A 21,420-nucleotide genomic window follows, 5' to 3' on the forward strand; every position below is an offset into this window, starting at 1 on the left:
ATTTGGCTAAAAAATGGGAGAGCTCTGAATTTTAACAAAATAAAAGATTTGCTAAGTAAAACTTAAGTGCTAATAGCAGGAAAATGGTTCACCTATTTCTAATAAACTATATATTTCCCTAGTAATTATGACTTGTAGAGTCTATGCTGGAAAAACAGACAGACAATATTTTCCTCGACATCAGAAGTGTTTCTTCATGAAGCCAACCTTCCTCTGCATATTAAATGTCTAAACACAAGATCTACACACTCTTAAAGGATGATGACATCATCTCATTGCATGGAGCTCTTTTTCGTGGGGGCTGAAATATTCAGTTTCTCATCTTTAATCCATATTTGTAAGTGAGTTTTTAATTTCTAGTTCCTCAAGTATTACTGAGCCCTTTTATAATTTGATTGGGATGTACACTTCCTTCCCTGGACATCTCTATCCCATCCCCTAACTTGATTCACGTATTCCAGTTGCTCTAAAGAAAATTCTCATTTTATAGTCATACCAATTACATCTGGAAAAAAACTGATGAAAGCTGACAGACTGAGCAAACAAAATTCCTTCTTAATAAAAAACATCTTAAAGTCATGTATTTGTCACTGCCTTCCTCCCTCTCCTACCCCCGCCTTTGTGATGAACAAGTGACTTCAAAGCTGCTAAATACATCAATGGAAAAAGTGAGAGGTTGAACACAGATTTAGATGTCAAGCTGGATTTATAACTAGTCCACCATGATATGTATAAAACCAAGAGGAACATTTGTTTATTTTTCCACATCACATTAATCAGTGATTGACAGCATCAATAAGGTATTCACCATAGTCAAACACAAGTTGTTGGGAGTAGGGTTGCGGCGGGGGCGGTTCTTGAACACAAAAACTAAGTATCTATCTCATACATCACAAAGCATTCCAATCAAGAGCAGTTCAAAGGTTCAAATATGAATTAGTAACCCCACTTTGCCTTAAGCAAATAGGCATTAGCCTCCACATTTAAAATGTTTCGTTTCTCATAAGCACTCTATTTCTGGTGACTCAGTGACTCACATGCAAACCAATGAGCTTAAATCACTAGTGCCCCATCTCAATACATTTTTAAAATTTAATAAAGGTCCCAGGCATCAAAGATTAAAAGATATTAATGTAAGTCAATTCCATAATGCTTCTCCATGCAAACACCTTCCATAGACACTCACTCTCAGTCCAACTCCTCCATATCTTGCTCCAAATATGAAAGAGTAAAGCAGCCCAATAATGCAATCCAATCAGAATGAAGCGTAACTGGTGTGGGAGGCAGTTCTAACACAACACAGTCACACCCTTATATGAGCCCTTCCCCTTGAGTATGAGCTAAACCTGGTGACTGGCTTCTAAAGAACAGAACATGGAAATATAGTGGGATGACACGTCTGATATTTGGCTACAAATCTGGAACTTAAACTCTTTTGCCTTGCTCACTATCTTTTACTCTCTTGCTCACTTTGGGGGTGCCAGCCACTGGGTTGGGAGATGGAGAGGCCCACATGGCAAGGAACTATAAAAGGCCTCCAGTCAACAGCCAGCAAGGAACTGGGGCCTCAGTCCAACAGCCTGTGAGGAATTAAATCTTGCCAACAACTACATAAACAAACTTGAAAGCCAATGCCCACCCCCAAGTGAGACTTTAGATGAGACCACAACGCCAACCAACAGTTTAACCGCCACAGCGATGTGTCCTTGAGGCAGTTAGGCTATGCCTAGATTTCTGACGCAAAGAAACTGTAAGATAATACATGCTTGCTGTTTTAAGCAGCTAATTTGTTGAATAGCAATGAATAACCAATACAATTAATATTTAACTTGCTTTAAAATATGTTGTCTTATAAATGATACTAAACACACAATCATTTGCCTCACAGTTGGCAGCTACATAAGTCTGTCACTTGACATTACTCTAACCTGGAGGAAATGCTATCATAGGTCATTACAAAGGAGTGACAAACACCTTGGAAAAGGATGAGACATCAAGGAAGAGAGATTAGAGTTCCAATTTCTCACTCTCAGAAGAATGTCCATTGCCTTTGTTAGAGCCTGCTACTCACTTTCAGGGCGTCCCCTTCATTGCCTTCCATCACTTCCAGAATTAGTGCAGCCAGGATGTTAAAGCCTTGGCAGTACCCAACAGTTTTGTTCCATCGGGCATAGGCCAGTAGCACCCGCTTCAACACAACCCTGTCCTGCTCAGCCTCCTGGCCGCAGTAAGAACTACAGCCTGTGCGGTGAAGGTCCTAAAATGGAAGGGAAACAATATTTTCAAAAACAACTCCTAATATTATTTCCCAAAAAAACCTTATTTTTTGACTCAATAAACAGAATCAAATTATCATCATAAATTTTATTCAAAATGTGTATGTTTTATACATATGAGCCAAAATGCATTTTAGCTTTCTTTTCATAATATTTTATAATATGTTGTTTAAGAGAGATTTGCAAAGGGAATTTCAGTCAGGCAAATTTTCAGCTCAAAATGTTTCCAGGATTACCACAAAAAGTAGCTCAGAATCAACAATAATTACATTATAATTTCATATAAATTGATAATTTGTTTTAATAATATTCTCAGATAAAACAATAGCCATCCACAATACATGTATGATTGAGGGTAACATTCTTCCTTTCTATAAATAAAGTATAATATTTAGCTACAAAACTCTAAATACAAAAGGGAGGAAATCAAAATAGCAAAACATGTGATTATAAGAGAAAAACATTCTTATATTCTTTTTTTTAAATTATTTTATGAATTATATATAAGAAAGACAGAAATATGCTATGCTTTAAGAAGGCAGTATCTATTATCTTTAATTCCTAAGCAGGGACTATTAATTTTCAGAGTGAAGTCCATTAACTGACCTAAGATTCACTTCAATGAGATAACAAAAGATTCTCTTTATAAGATGATTGTTACAAAAAGTGCATTGCCTTAATTCACCAGTTAGACAAAAAGGAAACATTCCAAATTATGAGATATTCATCTCTTGAAACATATTCTAAAATTCCAAATATATAGCTTAAATGTGAATAATGCAAAGGCTTTTTAGTACACAATGTAAAATTGCATAACTTTTTTAGCATTTGTCTGAAACAGACCAAGTTAGAACAGAAAGTAGCTGATTTTAGTTAGTACTTCCTCCTTTAAAAAAATCTCCAAATATGCCAAAACATTAGCCATCTTGAGGTGGCCAAAATTTGGATGAAACAACTTTCCTTTTAAAACCCCAGCTTAGTATCACACTGTAATGTACTCATATAAAATCAAAAACCATGTTCTAGAGCCTTATGTAAGAGGATAATACTGGGATCAAACAGAATCAGTATCCTTGGCTTTTAGCACCAGGCTCTGTTCAACTGTAATAATCCAGGTAAGCAAGCCACTGCCTACACAGCTGGCTTGAACCCACAAGTATTTGGTTGGAAGTAGACCCCACCTCTGAACCTGTCTTTAGAAATGGGCAGTTAAGAAACTATGAAAGACCCTAATAAGAACCAAATGATTCTCATATGAAATATACTTAACTAACTTTTTCAATCAGTGACTTTTATATAAAAATCCAGTCAGCATTATTGACCCATGATAAAGGGTCCCTCCTATAGTGGAGGAAAATTAATAAGTTGAATATGAATGAAAGTTCATTTGCAAACATTTTCTTCTTACTGGTAACATTTAAATTTATTGTCAAGGTTCCCCATGAAAAAGCCAATGAAATGAGAAGGCAGAAAATATACATTCATTCAAACCAGAAGGTAGAGATCATTCGATCCTCTGTCCAAAAAGCAACTGGTTCTTAGAGTCTTTCTTCTGTATTAGGATGACAGGCCAAGTTCAGGGGCATTACCTTGACTATCTGAATTCCCATGGAGTCATCATCAGGATTACTCCTTTCATTGAAAGTGAAGCGCATGGTTTTGTCCCAGTCAATGGCTATACTGTGCAAATAATGATCTGCCAAGGTCAACCAAACCTAAAATATTACATAGACAAAGGAGAATGCCAAAGTAGAATATATAATTTCACCTTTATTAGAAAGTAGTTATTGCATGCAACAAGAAAATGGGAAGTGTCCCTAGACCAGCTTTTGCTCATAAGTAGAAATCTACAAGAGCTTCATGGAAATTTTTGCTGTACTGATTTGTACCATTTAGAGCCTTTCATTTACTCTTTCAATAAATATTTGTTGAGTTCCTACTATGTGTCAAGCAGCAATCCAGGCATTAGGGATACTGTTAGGAAGACAAACTAAGAAGATTTTCAAATTTTATTTCTGTTCATTGAATAACCTGTGTAATCTCATAAGCTTGTTTTACTTGACTCTCAGTTGCTCTCCATACTTGAGCAAGAGCCATCTGGTCACTCATGGTGAATGGGGCTTTTTTTCACCATGGAGTGGCTTCTGCCTTTAAACCATCCCTCTCACACACATACACAAAACTGACAGATGGGCTCCCATAATGAATAAGTTTTTAAAAAGAGCCACTGGATATTTTTACTCCTTTGATTATTTTATCCAGAAAATCTGTTTCTGAAAGTTGTATTTCATAATGTCATTTTTACGAATATTTTGAGGAACCCTCCATTTTCAAATTCTAGAAATATAAAGATTAGGCTTACAAATCAATATCCTAAGCATGTATTTCAAGTTTTGGTAATAAACATTGATTCATATATCTGGCCAGACTTCTCTCCTAACCTTTCAGAAGCATATATCCAAATGCTCACTTGATACCTTCAAATTAGATATCTAATAGGCATCTCAACCTTAACAGATCCAAAACCAATCACTTACTCCAGCATCCACCCTACAGACATACACACACCTGCTCCTCCCATCTGAGTAAACAGTAATTCTACCTCCCAATCACTCAGGCCAAAATCTTGAAGTCATCTTTGACATCCCTTTTATACCTTATATTCAATCCAACAGGAATTCATGTGAGCTCAGTCTTCGAAATATATCTAGGATCTCCATTTCCACTACCACAACCCTGATGTATCTGTTGCCTGAGCTACTGCAAGTCTCCTACTGGTCTCCCTATTTCAGCCCTTGTCTCTCATATTCTCAAGTCAGTACCCAGAGTAGTCCATTCATAACAAAAGTCAGATCATGTCACTCCCCTGCTCAAAACTTCCCAGTGCTTCCTAGCTCACATGGAGCAAAAGCCCAAGACCTGTGGTAGCCTCCCAGATTCTCCATGATCTGCCACCCCCTCAACCCACCACATTACCTCTATGACCCCTCTCCTATTTCTTCCCCTTTGTTCACTGTGCCCCAGCCCCACCCCACCCCACCCCGCCCCATCCCATCTTTGCTTGAATACAACCCACATGCGAGATGCTCCCACCTGAGGGCTGAGGGTGCTTGCGTTGGCTGTTCCCTCTGCCTGGAGTATCTCCTCCCAGGTAGTTGCATGGCTGGCTTCTCACCTCCTTCAGGGGCCTATTCGAGTGTCACCTTGCTATTTAAAATTCCACCTCCTTACCCCTTTTCTCCTAAACGCTCTTTATTTCTCTCTACATTTTTATCCATGGCACTTATTACCATCTGACATACTTTATATTTTATTCAGTGTAAGCTCCATGAGGACAAAAAACTTTGGTCTGTTTTTTTCCAATGCTCTATCCCTAGTACCTAGAACATTACTTGGCACAAAATAATCAATAATTATTTATTGCATGAATGAATAATCAAGACAGGTTTTCAAGTAACTAAACCTAGAATATATTTTTTGACATTCCAGAGGCTTTAAAGAAGGACAGAGATGATCCTTCTGTATTCTAGCCCTATGAGTCCCCCTTACCTTTCTCCTCCATTCCTTTGGTATTCCTGTGGATAGCCTGGCAACTGCCTTGAGAGCATCGTACCACTAGGAACAAAGAAGAAATCCCAGGAGGTGATCACAGTGACCTAGACAAGCACTTTTCAATCTTTTTCCCATGTTGACATTCATAGAATGCATTGAAATTTGCACAGCACAATGGGGTAAACAGTCAAAGCTTCTTTCAGACAGAACTGATCAGTCCATGGCTATTACTGTGCCACGTCCCATCCCTTGGGCACCCTTAACACATCTGTGACCCCTTTGCAGTACACACAGAATGGCTGGGAAGCTCTGGTTAATAAGCCAAAATATATGTTATGGGGTTCAGAATAATAGACATTATGGTACAGGTGTGAAATTTATTCACTCTAAATTTTTTTCACACATGTACCATTAATAGAAAGTGCAAACTTTGTCATTGCAAATATAAACCCAGGTCACTTGTAGCTCAAAGGCTACTTTACCCAAAATATTTTTGAAGTGACTAGTCTTCATATTCATATCAAAGAATACATTATTTCCACTTTGAGAATATATCTCAATGTGCCTGCCCTGTTGGTACCCCCAAAAGAAGAGTCTTTTCAAAACCAAAGTTACCTGCTGAAAACCATTTTGACCTAAAGATGGCTCAAGAGTGAATTTCAACTTAGTATCAACTCCTGAAAGAGAAATACATAATAGATGTTATTTTTGGAGACTATAACAAGTTATATCAAAAATACAAGTAAAAGCTTGATTCTGCTGAATCATCACAAATTTTTTTTAAGTATGTATCTTTACTAAATTTTAGTCAATTTTGCTAAAAGGTAAGCATATTGATTCTTAAAATAGGAAAATACCCTACAGCAATAGAATGTGCCTTACTACATATGATGGTGGTTTACACAGATGCCTGGAGTACCACAAAAACAAAAACAAAAAAATGTTACGGCAAGCTTGGAGTCACACAGTCCTCCATTCGACTTGGTTCCTAGACTGAAACAATTTATCTAACTTATCTAATTTATCTCAGTCTCAATTCCTTTTCTTCTTTTTAAGAGACAGAGTCTCAATGTATCACCCAGGCTGAAGTATAGTGGCTATTCATAGGCACAGTCATAGCACAATGCAGCCTTGGACTCCTGGACTCAAGCAATCCTCCCATCTCAGCATCCCTAATAGCTGGGATTATAGGCACGTGCCACCCCGCACAGCTTATTTTTGTATTTTTTGTAGAAGAGGGTTTCGTCATGTTGGTCAGAGTGGTCTGAAACTCCTGACCTCAAGTGATCCACCTGCCTCTGCCTCCTAAAGTGCTAGGATTACAGGCATGAGCCACTGCACCCAGCCCCACTTTTTAAAGGAATTATTGCTCAAAAGTTCAAGGCACAAGAAATGCCAAATATTATCAATAACATTAAATTTTACAAATTGCAAAAATCAAATGATGGCATTTTTGTTTCTAAGATTGCTGATAGCAGATTAGGTGTACTGAAAACTTCTCCACAACTTCCACTTCTTAGAGGTTGGTATGAATAGGAACAATCTTCGGAATTTATGAAATAATAGTAAGTAATCAAGCAGACTGGTCTTTTAAAAAATATGTATACGTGAAGTCAAGAAGCTGGAAAGAGATGTAGCTGATTTTCGCAAGCCCATGACAGTATGTAGGTGTTCTTCTTGGAACCCTGGAAGAGCACTGTAAATGCATAAGTCGGGTCCTAGGTTTCCAAAGTAAGCTGTGACAGAGAATCCCAGGCATCCAATCTATGCCTTGATATTTCTTTTTAAAGCTTCAGGGCCATAACCATACTCTGCCTGGACAGATAAGTGTTTTTTTTCTCCGAAGGAATATTAAGTACCCCATGGATCCGCCTCTCTCTGAGGCGGTTTAAACGAAGTCCTGTCCAAACGTAGAACGGTGATATAATGGCCACAGGAGTGTTTCCAGCCCAGCGCACACTTTAAGGCATGTTGAAACAAGACCTAGAAGTGAGGGTGCTGTCCAGACGCGAGGTGCTGAATGGAGGAGCGTATATTCCTGACGTTGGCTTGATAACAAAGACCAGGAAATTCGGTCCCGCGCTGACTTATTCTTGCCGCACTACAAGGATTCCCTGTATGTCTGACCAATGTGCTCTTCTAACTTTTCCGGGGCACCTGCTGGGCATCATGCCGATTGCCTTCCCATAGTGAAACCCAGCAGGGGTTACTTGGCCAAAACCACAACTATCCTCTCATGATCAAAAATGAGCAAGAGGATTTAACTGAAATTGATTCGCCGCCGGCATGCAAAAGCTTAAACCAGGTCACTTTCACCCCCCTTTTCTTCTAACAGAATACGGGCAGAGAAAAGGTTTATGTTTCATCTGATAATCACGGCTATTCTGGATTCAGAAATACAAAACATTTACTTTTAACGTGGGAAGGAGATTAAAAAAAAAAAAAAAGAGGTAAAGGAAGATGGTGAAGAAAGACTACAGCCTCTGCAACTAGACACTTCCTAGGGGAGAAAAACAAAGAAACCACGAGGTTGGGAAAGGCAGAGCCGCATCCCACCCTTTGGGACTCGGCGCCTCGATTCTCCTGCGGCACTACAGCAGGTCCCCAAGGCGCTGGGGGTGGGGACCAGAGACCGCGAACCCGTCTGGAGCCCAGCTGGTGCCACTCCAGGGAACAGGTGAACGCCAAGCACCAGTGAGAGTACAGCCAACTCCCTCTGCGGCCACTCCTTGCCAGAAACCTCCGTGCCCAGGAGCCCGCGCTAGGGCTGGGCTCTTAAAATCCCGGGGAGGGATGCCTGGTGATAGAGCAGACGCAGAGTTATTCAGCCTGGAGAAGCAGGGATGGGTAAACACAGGCTGATGGCAGGAAGGGCCTTGCCTAGCACGGCCAGGCTCGTTCCCGGACCTCACCTATGAAAAGGATCTCCTGCTGCTCCCTACCCTCACTCACAAATTACAGGCTCCGGTTCAAGCTGACCCCGGCACTCACGCTGAAGGGACGCTTGGGAAAATAACACCCAATTTTGCCTTTGCAGTCACTGCCTTCCCCTGCCGACCTCCAGTGTCAAACCTGTGCGTCTCTCGGCCCCCACCTCTCGCAAGGTCTGGCTTCCTGCGAGCCTGGAACACAATAGGTGGTGCGGCCTCTGATGGCCCGGGCAGCCACCCGCACTTCCCCGCCACGGGGAGAAGGCCAAGCGCATAGGCCGCAGGGTGGGGGTCCGCGGGCAGTGGGTGGAAACAGCGGGTTCTCCGTGCCTGGGGAGGCCGCTGCCCCGCCCAGGCCCCCATCTGCCCTCTGCCCTTCCAGACCGATTGCGCCCTGCAGGTGCCAACACTGTGCCCAGCACCGGGTGGCAAGCGGACTCTCCCCGGCGCTCCCCGGCCTAGACGGAGTCAGGCTAAGACAGAAGCGCGGGCAGCCCCAGCGCTACTTTCCAGCGCCCCATCTGTAGCCCTGGGTCCTCACCCGGCTCCAGGGTGCAGAGCAGCCTGGGCGCGGTCCGGGAAATGCAGCTGCGCTTCTTGAGCACATTGCTCAGTATGGTGCCCACGCCGCCGCCCTGCCGCTTCAGGCATCTCCCCCCGCGCCTCAGAGACCCGGTCAGCTTGTCCTGCCGCATCCGGGAGCGCCCCAGGCTCTGGCGCGGCCACCGTCCCTCTCGGTCCCCGCTGCCTCACCGGCTGAGCAGCTGCGCTCGCCGAGCTGGGTGAGTGTCCGCGGCTAACAGACCCTTGGGAGCAGGGAGCGCACGGCTGGAGGGTCACTGGGACTTGCGGGGCACCGCGGGAGCCGCCGAGAGCACAGGGAAGCCGCGGGCATCTGCAGTGCGGAGCCTGCAAGGCTGAGGCAGGAGATCGCTCAAGGCGGGGAGGGCGGGAGCGAGTGAGCGAGAGAGCGAGCACGCGGGAGACGGAGGCGGCGCGCCCGCCCCCAATCCCGGCACCGCCGTGCGCAGGCGGGGCGGCCCCAGATTCCCCGCGCCCAGGAGCGCCAGAGGCAGGGGGCCGGTGGGCGAGCAACTGCATTCGGGGACCAAAAGCAGAAACAGAGATGTCCATGCTTCTCCCAAGATCTGGGAGGGAACAGAGAGAGCACCAAGGAGCGTCAGTCTCAGGGGTAGAACACCCGCGAGGGCAAGCGTCCTCTCCCTCCTCCGAGCAGCCTCAGAAGGGACGGTGACCCAACCACAGGCGGCGAGGCACAGGCTTCAGCCCGAAATGCGCTGAATTATTTCCTGGCAGATTAGAGGCGCGGAGAAAATGAAGAAAAAACATGATTGTTTCTTTTAGAAAAATGGGCTTCCAGCAAAAAAGTGTTCCCATTTCAAGCAGTATTAAAAAGTAATAGTTCCTCATCTCTCCAGCCAGACTTCAGTAGTTCTGAACTACTGCCCATCGTTATGGTTTAAAAAAAAAAAAAAAAAAAAAAAAAAAAAAAAAAAAAAAAAAGTCATTCTCAAATGGTAATATTCACCAATGGAATATTTACCATTAAAATGGATGAAAGAAAGGGTGTGGGGGGGAGATATAAAGGTATTTGTGTTTGCTAATATTTATAAAAAGAAACATTAGATGGATAAACCAAAAAACAAATTAGAAAACTTGTATGGGAGAAGGAACATCCTGGAGGAGACAAGAACAGAAAACTGAGTCCTCTCTTGATGTGCCTTCTGTAGTTTTGGCTCTGGAATAATATTAACAAATTAAATTTTTTTTAAAAAACCAAGATGATGGAGCAGCATGCCTATAGTCCCAGCTACTTGGCAGGCTGAGGTGGGAAAATTGCTTAGGCCCAAGAGTTTAAGGCCAGCTTGGGCAACACAGCAAGACCCCCATCTCTTAAAAAAACATAAAAGAAAATAAATTTTGAAAATACATAAAATAGTCCAGTTACAGTGGCTCACACCTGTAATCCTAGCACTTTGGGAGGTCAAGGCAGGAGGATGGCTTGAAACCAGGAGTTCAAAGCTGCAGTGAGCTATGATTGCACCCCTGCATTCTAGCCTGAGCAACAGACCTAGTCCCTGACTATAAATGAATAAAGTATTTTTAAATTGTAAAAGAAAACTCTAACAATTGAAAATTAATGGAAACAAATCAATCTAATGGACTATCCCACTGATAGCATAAGAACACAGAAAAAAATAATTCTCTCTCTTAAGTTGACATAGAACACAATACTATGACTGTACATCAACAGTGGTACATATTCCTACAGCAAATAAAACTGCAAAGAAATTTTACATTTCATTCAGTAGTATTCTTATTAATAATATTCATATTTCTTAAATTCTTAAATCAATGACAGGATAAAGCAAATAAATAATTATGCTAATATCAAATGGAGCCAAGATATTTTCAGTGTAACAGAAAATATAAGTGTACAACCAAAGTAATTAAGTTTTCTTTAAAATATTACAATAATATATTTACATGGGAAACACTAGTATGAACTCATTTTTTTTCTTTTCAAAAAAATATATACAGCCATTGACTAGGTTTAGAAGTAAGGGCAACTCAGCAGCAATGAACACTCCCAGCACCCTGGTTATGGTCTCTAAAAACCATTCCCCACTCAAAGGAACTAAGGCTCCTTTGAGGAGTGACTGATTCCAGGTTTGGGTCAGAAAAAGTACAAGATGACCCTGAAACATTTTGATAACCTCAAAAAGACAGGAAATGTTTCACAATTAATGGGATCAAGTCAAAAGGACACAAGACTCACATAAACAGGCTCCTTCCTATTGGCCAAAATGAAACAATTTGAACTTGAAAACAATGGCTTAGCCTGGACAACATAGTGAAACCCCATCTCTACCAAAAAAAAAAAAAAAAAAAAAAAAGCTACAAAAATTAGCTGGGCATGATGGCACACAACTGTAGTCCCAGCTACTCAGGGGGCTGAAGTGGGAGGATCACCTGAGGCCAAGGAGGTCAAGGCTGCAATGAGCCATTATCGTACCACTGCACTCCAGCCTGGGTGACAGTGAGACCCTGCCTCAGAAATAAAAACAAAAACAAAAAACAATTGCTGGGTTAGGCTAAGGTCTGTAATCCCAGTGATTTGGGAGGCCAAGGTGGGACAATCACTTGAGGCCAGTAGTTCAAGACAAGTCTGGGCAAAACAGCAAGACCCTGTTTCTGCAAAAATAAAATAATTTAGCCAGGTGTGGTAGTGTGTGCCTGTAGTCCTAGCTACTTGAGAGGCTGAGGCAGGAGGATCGCTTGAACCCAGGAATTCAAGGTTACAGTTAGCTATGATGGGCCACTGCACTCCAGCCTGGGTGACAGAGCAATACCCTGTATCAAAAGAAAAAAAAAATGCTGCTATTGATTGTAAACAATATTGAATATCTTTAAATGCCTTCATAAAGATAGCCTAAACAAGCCAGAAAAAGAAGGCATTCTTATGACTCTTCTCAGAATTTGAGAACAATGTGAGAAATGGTGTAACCCTAAGAATGAGCTATATAAGAATCTGTTAAAAATGAGATGAGCCATCTGCAAAAGTAAAGCAGGCTAATAAAGGACATGCAAGCTATTCAGTTGTAGCTGCCTGGCAGAGGTAAAGATGCTTTCAAAAGGGCAGTACTCTTTGAAAAGGCATCACTTTAGAAAATGAAGTCATGTTTAACCTGGTCATGACTAATTGCTTGGCTTAGATTTCCCAACCTTTTGCTGCGAGCTCCAGTACAGAAATTTATTCTCCATCAACCATCAACTTTTTGCAGTTTTGGTACATGTTTGTATCCTTCAGCTTTCTATTAATTTTAATAAGACACTCATTGGTTGTTGCAGCCTATCTCAGCTGTACTGAAAACCATTGGAAGAGGTCTGATGCTTCCCTTTGACCAGTTTTTTAGAGGGTACAATATATCCTGGGGCTGAAGATGGTGATCAATACCCAAAGTCAAACAGAAGGAACTGGCAGGAGAGGGAAAATCCAGGAGGACAAGTTGGTAACTGTATGCACAGTCTCGTCTTCCAGACCTCTCACATGCTCAAACCTTAGAGGGTTTTGTGTTCAATTTTAACAAGAGAGGCTATTCATGCTCAGTTTCTATCACTAGGCAAGCCAAGAGGACAAGCAATCAGCTCTGCTCTACAACACTGTCTCTGGAGTGGAGAGGAGGACATTCTGCCCCTGGGGCTGTGACACATGCCACTCAGACCATCCAGCTCCCTTTGGCTGTGACATCATGCTCACCAAGCAAACTTTGGATTGTCATTTGATTTCCCATATAGACTCTGCTGCACTACAGAGAATATACTGACCAGTTAATAGCAGTTAATACCCCTGAGTTCACTCAGCAGTCAGTAACCTGAAGATACCAAATTTCCAGACTGCCAAAGCTGATATCTAGACTCTAGGCTGTCAACTCACCCAAGTCTCATGACTGATAAAAAGACTTCTCTTTAGATTCTTCTTTAGTTATAATACTTTTCTTACTGGTAGTGACAGAAGCTTGTTTGCTTGCAAAAGGAACATTCAATTTCACCTCCTTTTAGATCTATTACGAGGAAAATCTGTTTTTAAAATAAAATTTATGAGTTTCTGCTATGATGGCAATAAGTAGCAAAGGAATTAGACAATATTATTTTGTTTACATTGAAGAGGAAAGTCAGGACTGCCAACTTTCATAGCAAACAGGTAATTAAATGAGCACTAAAACACAATACTCTAAAAGCAGCCATGGCCCAAGCCTAGTATTATGTTGATTGCGTGACTCACAGTTTCTTATTTCATGTCCGGAATAGTTTTCCAAACGTGAAAGATGTCATCTAAAGTCAACTTACAGAGAACTCAAGCCAGCATGGACTTTGCCAGAGAATCTCAGGAGCCAGGCCAATTTACCATCATTCTTTACTAATCAAGCGATTTTTACCAATCAAATAATAGTGAATTCACATTTGGGCAAATTATACACTGTCACAGTCTAGAATGGTTATGACTTATGCTGAATTTAGGGGAAGGAAGGCTCAATGAACACTTCACACTGGATGAGATAATGTTATTTGGATTGCTAAAGAAAATGAAAGCTTTGAGGAAATGCCCCCAAATGTCTCAGAGCTAATAACCTGAGGACATCCCCCATAGATGTGAGCTCCCAGGCTGAAACAAAAAAGTATGGACCATTCGCCATACCCTGCATCTTCAGGCCTACGTGCTTGGAATGAGGTTTCCTTGAGAGCGAATTTTCCTTTAATGGGAGAAGGGGAAGAAGTCAGTAAGGAAAGAAAGCCCAACACAAGGAATTAAAAACTACATCTCAAGGGGCTTCCAGAATGGGAAGTGGGTCTGAGGCTTGTGATTTCCTAATGCTGCTATTTTTTGTTTAACAGTAAAGTCTAAAAGTAAAAAGGGCCTACGTGCTCATCTTCAGGAACTGACAATTACCAAGAGAAAAGGCCCTGGAAGCCTGCTGTGAGGAGAGAGACCACAGGGAGCCAGCCTGTTCTGGGGAAGTGAGCCTGGAACTCATCTGTACAGCTGTGGAGTTCCCTGGCAGGTGCTGATGAGCACACAAGCTGAGCGTCAGAGGAGATCTCATCAGACCACCAGATCTAGTGGTGTCTCCCATTGGGCAGGAGATGGGGACATTTTGCACCTGTGATAATAAAAGAGTGGGGATCTGGTGGCATAAAAGCCACTCTTCCTCCTCTCCCCTCATCCCACAATTTTGAACATGTGTGAACGGCTCCTGAATAGTGAAAGTGGCGTCTCCTAAACAGACAAGATCTGCGACCACTTCCATAAGAAGTTAACACTTTCCTCAGACCTACTAAAAGTAGGGACTTAACAAGTAGTTCCTTCAAGGCCAAGTGCAGTGGCTCACGCCTATAATCTCAGCACTTCAGGAGGCTGACCAGCCTGGCCAACATGGTGAAACACCGTCTCTACTAAAATTCAAAAAATTANGAACTCATCTGTACAGCTGTGGAGTTCCCTGGCAGGTGCTGATGAGCACACAAGCTGAGCGTCAGAGGAGATCTCATCAGACCACCAGATCTAGTGGTGTCTCCCATTGGGCAGGAGATGGGGACATTTTGCACCTGTGATAATAAAAAGAGTGGGGATCTGGTGGCATAAAAGCCACTCTTCCTCCTCTCCCCTCATCCCACAATTTTTGAACATGTGTGAACGGCTCCTGAATAGTGAAAGTGGCGTCTCCTAAACAGACAAGATCTGCGACCACTTCCATAAGAAGTTAACACTTTCCTCAGACCTACTAAAAGTAGGGACTTAACAAGTAGTTCCTTCAAGGCCAAGTGCAGTGGCTCACGCCTATAATCTCAGCACTTCAGGAGGCTGACCAGCCTGGCCAACATGGTGAAACACCGTCTCTACTAAAAATTCAAAAATTAGCTGGGTGTGGTGGCACACACCTGTAATCCCAGCTCCTTGGGAGGCTGAGGCAGGAGAATTGCTTGAACCTGGGAGGCACAGCTTGCAGTGAGCTGAGATCATGCCATGCGCCTGGAGCCTGGGGGAAAGGGGGGGCCCCCTCCCAAAAAAAAAAAAAAAAAAAAAAATGTAGTTCCTTGAACTCATTATCCAAGACAGAGTCCACACACTGTGAGCACTGTAAGTTTCTCCCTCATGACAGAGATGCAGGGGCAGGACAGGAGGAAACTGAGGAGGAAGAAAAAAACTGTAAAATTATTTGACAGATCACATTACCTACATGGGACATTTTCTATTTATATGATTTTCTTATCTTAGTCATAAAAATAATTTCTCTATTTAAATACAGGCATCCTTTAAGACAATCAGGTGTAGCTTTTGTATTCTGTTAATTTTAGAGAAAGGACTCTGTCAAGCATGGAACAGAGAGGATTTAAAATTCCAACATCAAATCACACTCAGAATGTCATATGGAAATGTACTTAAAACTCTGCTGCCAGATCCATGTAACCTCAGATGCATAACTAACCAAAGATTTTAGAAATCATCATATTATTCTTCTTGTCCTGGTATTTCCTGTTAAGTATTTTCTTGCTTCAAAATGACTGAAACTGACTCACTACTACTTGAGCTAGATTGATATTGACCACATAAAGACATCCTTTTATTTCTTTTATTCATTCATTTATTCATGAAAAAATCACTAATCAGATGCTGTGGGAAAGGCACTGTACTAAGAACTATGAGACACAATTATGAACACAGTACGTACTCTACCCTCAAAGAGTTTACAGTTGGCAGAGCGTGGTGGCTCACGTCTGTAATCCCAGCACTTTGGGAGGCCGAGGCAGGCAGATCACGAGGTCAGGAGATCAAGATCATCCTGGCCAACATGGTGAAACCCCGTCTCTACTAAAAATACAAATATTAGCCTGGGGTGGTCGCACATGCCTGTAATCTCAGCTACTTGGAAGTCTGAAGCAGGAGAATTGCTTGAACCAGGGAGGCAGAGGTTGCAGCAAGCCAGAATTGCGCCACTACATTCCAGCCTGGTGACAGCGCGAGACTCTGTCTCAAAAAAAAAAAAAAAAAAAAAGGAGTGACAAGGACACAAGGCCTATGTGAAAGGTCCTTTAAAATACTATATGAATAACTGGAGAGATACCATTCTTGCTATATCTTAAGTATTAAATATGTTGCAATGTTTTCCCAGAGCTCCATTTCATTGAGCTATTAAATTTCACCTGAAAACAGGCCAAGGACAAAGTTCATGTATGCTGTTCTTACAGTCGTGGTATTCAGTTCTTTAGTTCCACATCAGGAATACAACTGGAAGATTCACACTCATCACTGCAGAAGAGGAAATAACTGTTTAACCTGGTCATGATGAACCATTTATCTGGGATTCCCCAACCTTACACCAAGCCATTCTAAGATTGTTTGTTTGTTTGTTTGTTTGTTTGTTTGTTTGTTTGTTTGTTTTCTGACAGAGTCTCGCTCTGTTGCCCAGGCTGGAGTACAGTGGTGGGATCTTGGCTTACTGCAACCTCCACCTCCTGGGTTCAAGTGATTCTCGTGCCTCACCCTCTTGAGTAGCTAGGATTACAGGTGCACACCACCATGCCTGGCTAATTTTTGTATTTTTAGTAGAGATGGGGTTTCACTATGTTAGCCAGGCTGGTCTCTAACTCTTGACCTCAAATGATGCACCCACCTGGACCTCCCAAAGTGCTGAGATTACAGCCATGAGCCATGTGCCAGGCCCTAAGATTCTTTTGACCCCACTGAGGAGAGGTATGAAAGGAGAAGTTTCTCATATCTATTGAGGTAGGTTTGTTTGACTTAGAAATGTATCCCTAGACAGGAGAAGGGTGATGCCCTTGAATGTAATATGCTTAATTTTGGTGATGAGAATAGAGAAGTACCGGGAACAGGAGAGAGATTAGAATTAACAATAATGCTGGCTTGACAGATCTGGAAGCCTTCGCTCTCCAGGCTGAGTTCATTCAGAAGAAACAATGTAGAATGTGTGGGCCAATGAGGAGACGTGTGAAGGGACACAGGTGAGACCCTCCAGGAGGCAATGCGGCAGACAAAGGTTAGAATTCTCATGCCAGTACTTGCTCCCTCTATGTCCTTGGGCAAGTTATTTAATGTCTGGGTTTCAGTTTCCTCATCTTTAGAATGAATGATATTTGAGTTAACGGTGAGAATTAAATGACATAATGAAAGTCACAGCACAAAGCAGGAGCTCAATACTGTCCTTTGATTAGTGTTTGTTGTTGCTGTACTAGAGGCCAAAATGGTGCCGTGAGCAGTCATCCCAGAGGTCTGTCCAGCACAGGACCCAGACCTGACCCACAGGGTGAGTCCGACTGGCCAGGATACCCCACTGAGGTCCTCGCCTCATACTCCTCTGGTGCCCTCACTCACTTGGTAGAAATTGTGAAATTAGTTTTGTGTTTGCTCCAAAGGGCTAAGTTAGAACTGCTAAGTGGGAGCTGTAGTGAGGCAGATGTCAGCAAAATTTCAGAATGCTGTGTTGGGCATGGTGGCTTACACCTGTAGTCCCAGCTACTCGGGGGGCTGAGGCAGGAGGATCACTTGAGAGCCTATGATTTCAAGGTTGCAGTGTGCCCTGATCACACTACTGTACTCCAGCCTTGGTACAGACCAACACCCTGAGAAAAGAAAGAAAGAAGAAACGAAGGAAGGAAGGAAGGAAGGAAGGAAGGAAGGAAGGGAGGGAGGGAGGGAGGGAGGGAAAAAGAAAAGAGAAAAGAAAAGAGGAGAGGAGAGAAGAGGAGAGAAGAGAAAGAGAAAGAGAAAAGAAAGGAAAAAAAGAATGCTGTGACTGTAATATAACATCCAGCCTCAGGAGATCATAAATGTCCTCTCCTTTGGAGTTCTCAGGCAAAGGCTGCAAGCCCAGCAGTCAGGGATGCTGTGAAAGGACATTTAAAATGAGGTGAGGCCAGACTAGCAATACAAGTAGAGCAGCTTCCAACCCTAGATTTCTCTGAGACCAATTTAACTGATATTCAGACAGTCTTATTACTCTATTAGAATTCCTCAATCCAGTATAAATGTTGGCCGATGGCAATGCTTGGACAATACAGTTTGAGTTGCTGTGTTTTCAGACAAACTGAAATTTAAACAAAGAAATCCTTTTGCTGTCAGTCCTCATTAAGACTATTTCTACAAGGTATTACACTCTCTTGACTTAAAAAGAGTCTTCTGGGCCCAGATGCCGGGGCTCATGCCTGTAATCCCAGCACTTTGGGAGGCCAAGGCAGGCAGATCACCTGAGGTCAGCAGTTCGCGACCAGCCTGGCCAACATAGTGAACCCCATCTCTACTAAAATACAAAAATTAGCCAGGCGTGGTGGTGCATGCCTATAATCCCTACTACTTGGGAGGCTGAGGCACAGGAATCACTTGAACCGGGAGACGGAGGTTGCAGCGAGCCAAGATAGCACTGCTGCACTCCAGCCTGGGCATGAGAGCGAGACTTCATCTCAAAAGTATTCTGAACAAATCAAATTTTCATGTATTTATTACTAATCTTAACCTCAGCAACATGACAAAACGCTGTCTCTACAAAATCTACCAAAAAAATTGGCCAGGCATGGTGGCACATGGCTACAGTACCACCTACTTGGGAGTATCACCTGAGCCCAGGAGGTCGAGGCTGCAGTGAGCCGTGATCACGTCACCATACTGCAGCCTTGGTGACAGAGTAAGACTCTGTCTCAAAAAAGAAAAAAAAAAAGAATCTTACATTATCTTTACATCATTACTCTCATTGTTTAAGAGTCCAGGACAAGTATTAGAAGTTCATGTAATAAAGCTGAACCCAAGTCATCATCTGAAATATGAAAGTTTAAAAAATATATTTACGCATGATTGTATATATGCATATAATACTAAATGCTTTATGAGTTTTTTCATGAATTTATTTCCTTACGATTTCTCTATTGATACATTTGTCATATTCCAATGCAACGAGGTGCTGCTACAGTAGTCTTACTTTGCGATAAATTTAATGTTTAATTTTAAAAATGAAAGCAGAGACTCAGGATTCTTCACAGAACCTCCCTTTGAAAACATCTTTTTTAATAGCTAAACTTCCTAATTCCTGCTTTCACATATGCTTTTCTGTTAATTGCTTTTTCTAGAAACACCATAAAGTAGCTGGGAATTTTATTTCTTCAAATGAAACGTATGTTCAAGGCAGTTCAGAGAACCAGAAAGAAAAAAATGTGAGCCAACAAGTCATACTAAGCAGGTTAACTCCCACGAGTAAAACTAAGATCTGTGTAAAGAGAATTGGCATGATATTTCAAAAGTCAATACTAAAAAATTTACTCAAAAGAAACATTTAACAGAATTAATCAAATGTTTTCCCTTACTGTGTTCTAAAGATAAAGGTTAACAGAACATTCAGCTGTGGTTGAATTATAGAGGAGTGAACGTAAAGGGATTTCAAATCACATCAGCATCTCCATGAAAAGGAATGCACATGTCTCCTGAATTACACAGGTGACAGATATTTGGGGATAAGAGGAATTTAACGGTATGTCAGTCACTATAGGCCTCAGCATTTCAAAAGGCAGCATATCTGGTGATTTACATTCACTTTAATCTTCACCATCATAAATATATAAGAATCCACCAGTAATAGTGGGCCCTGGTAATGGTCAAATTTATGTCTTGTTTTTGAAAGTCAATCTCAAGTTTTGGTAGTAGAGAAAAACTCCTAAGGAAGCAGACAGCTCTTAATAAATACACTTTCTATGTTCTCCTTCTCTTTTAGAAACAGCATAAGCGTGGCCTATTATACTCACGTACTTAATATAGCAGCGCCAGCACTGTTAATTACCACCATCTTTAGTCCGTGCTTACAACAGAGTGTCACTTGGCAGTGCATCAGTATGGCCCAGTGCCAGCATCAATCAGATATGCAAGCTCCTCAGGAGGCCACATTCTATCTTTTTAAAAAATTACCTCTAGTTTCACTACATTTTAAACCTTCCTGATACTTGAAAACTAAGTACCCATGGTGTGTTTTATAAAAATTCAAAGTAGTTTTTTAGCACATGAACTGACACAAACTAGGCTCTCAGTAAATATTTTTTTAAATTTTATCTATGGCACATGAAGAACATCAGATTGGGATCCTGCTGATTTGACATTTAGAAATGGTACCCTCCTGGCCAGGCATGGTGGCTCATACCTGTAATCTCAGTACTTTGGGAGGCTAAGGCAGGTAGATCACTTGAGACCAGGAGTTTAAGATCAGCCTAGCCAACATGGCACAACCCCGTCTCTACTAGAAATACTAAAGTTAGCCAGGCATGGTAGCACTCGCCTGTAATCCCAGGCACTCAGGTGGCTGAGGCAGGACTATCACTTGAATCCAGGAGGTGGAAGTTGCAGTGGGCCAAGATCACACCACCTCACTCCAGCCTGGGTGACAGAGCCAGACCCTATCTCAAAAAAAAAAAAAAAGTACCTTCTTTAACACCTGTATTCCAGATGGTACACTTCTCCACACTCCCACACCTGATTCATCCACGCCCTTGTATTATTCATAGGCAGTCTCTTTCCTCTCAATACATCATAAACTCCTGTGAACACAGGAACTAAGTCTTACTCATTGTTGTATCTCTCTCCTCCCCTGCCTGCAGCTAGCATGGGGCTCTGTACACATTTGACAGTCAGCATGAACTTTAAAAAGACAGAAAGTCATGAGCTCATCATGTCAAGAAGGAAGCCATACCATCCCACTCATTAGAAAAGGACTTTTTATCCAACTACAAGAGAAATTAGTAGATGTATTTACAAATGGTTATTTTGACTAAGATTTACACTACGTAATAAAACATTCCAACACTATTCTTAGTCTCCCTGACAAGTTTCCAAAATATGTGATGCTCAAATGTCACATGTTTGCTCTACTCATCAGGTGAAAATGCTCTTGAAGTTCTAGATATAATGGCAGAATATAATGGCAGCATAGAATAGTAGCTAAAATGTACAGCTGCCTGGATTTGAAACCTGGCTCCCACAGTCAGTGGCTATGAAAACTTGGGTAAGTTCATTATCTCACTTTGCTCACCCAGAAAATGGGACAGTAAAAGTGCCTAATTCATAGGGGTTTTCTGTTGTTGTTGTTGTT

The 21,420-nt window shown here is 42.0% G+C and overlaps 1 protein-coding gene across 1 annotated transcript in view; it reads right to left on the reverse strand.

Moving 5' to 3' along the window:
* The window catches only part of LOC108529956 (TBC1 domain family member 30), a gene marked incomplete at its 3' end in the record, with an annotated part of 70,696 nt that overhangs the window by 10,739 nt on the left and 38,537 nt on the right, over positions 1–21,420 (reverse strand). The window contains exons 3-6 of the mRNA XM_017872523.1: positions 6,444–6,505; positions 5,826–5,891; positions 3,866–3,991; positions 2,072–2,257 (exon numbers count right to left, since the gene is read on the reverse strand). Coding sequence (XP_017728012.1) covers positions 2,072–2,257; positions 3,866–3,991; positions 5,826–5,891; positions 6,444–6,505 — 440 coding nt within the window. The remainder of the gene's footprint in view (positions 1–2,071; positions 2,258–3,865; positions 3,992–5,825; positions 5,892–6,443; positions 6,506–21,420) is intronic.

This window comes from Rhinopithecus bieti, unplaced genomic scaffold (assembly GCF_001698545.2).
Source record: "Rhinopithecus bieti isolate Rb0 unplaced genomic scaffold, ASM169854v2 scaffold_1103, whole genome shotgun sequence".
NCBI classification, from domain to species: Eukaryota; Metazoa; Chordata; class Mammalia; order Primates; family Cercopithecidae; genus Rhinopithecus; species Rhinopithecus bieti.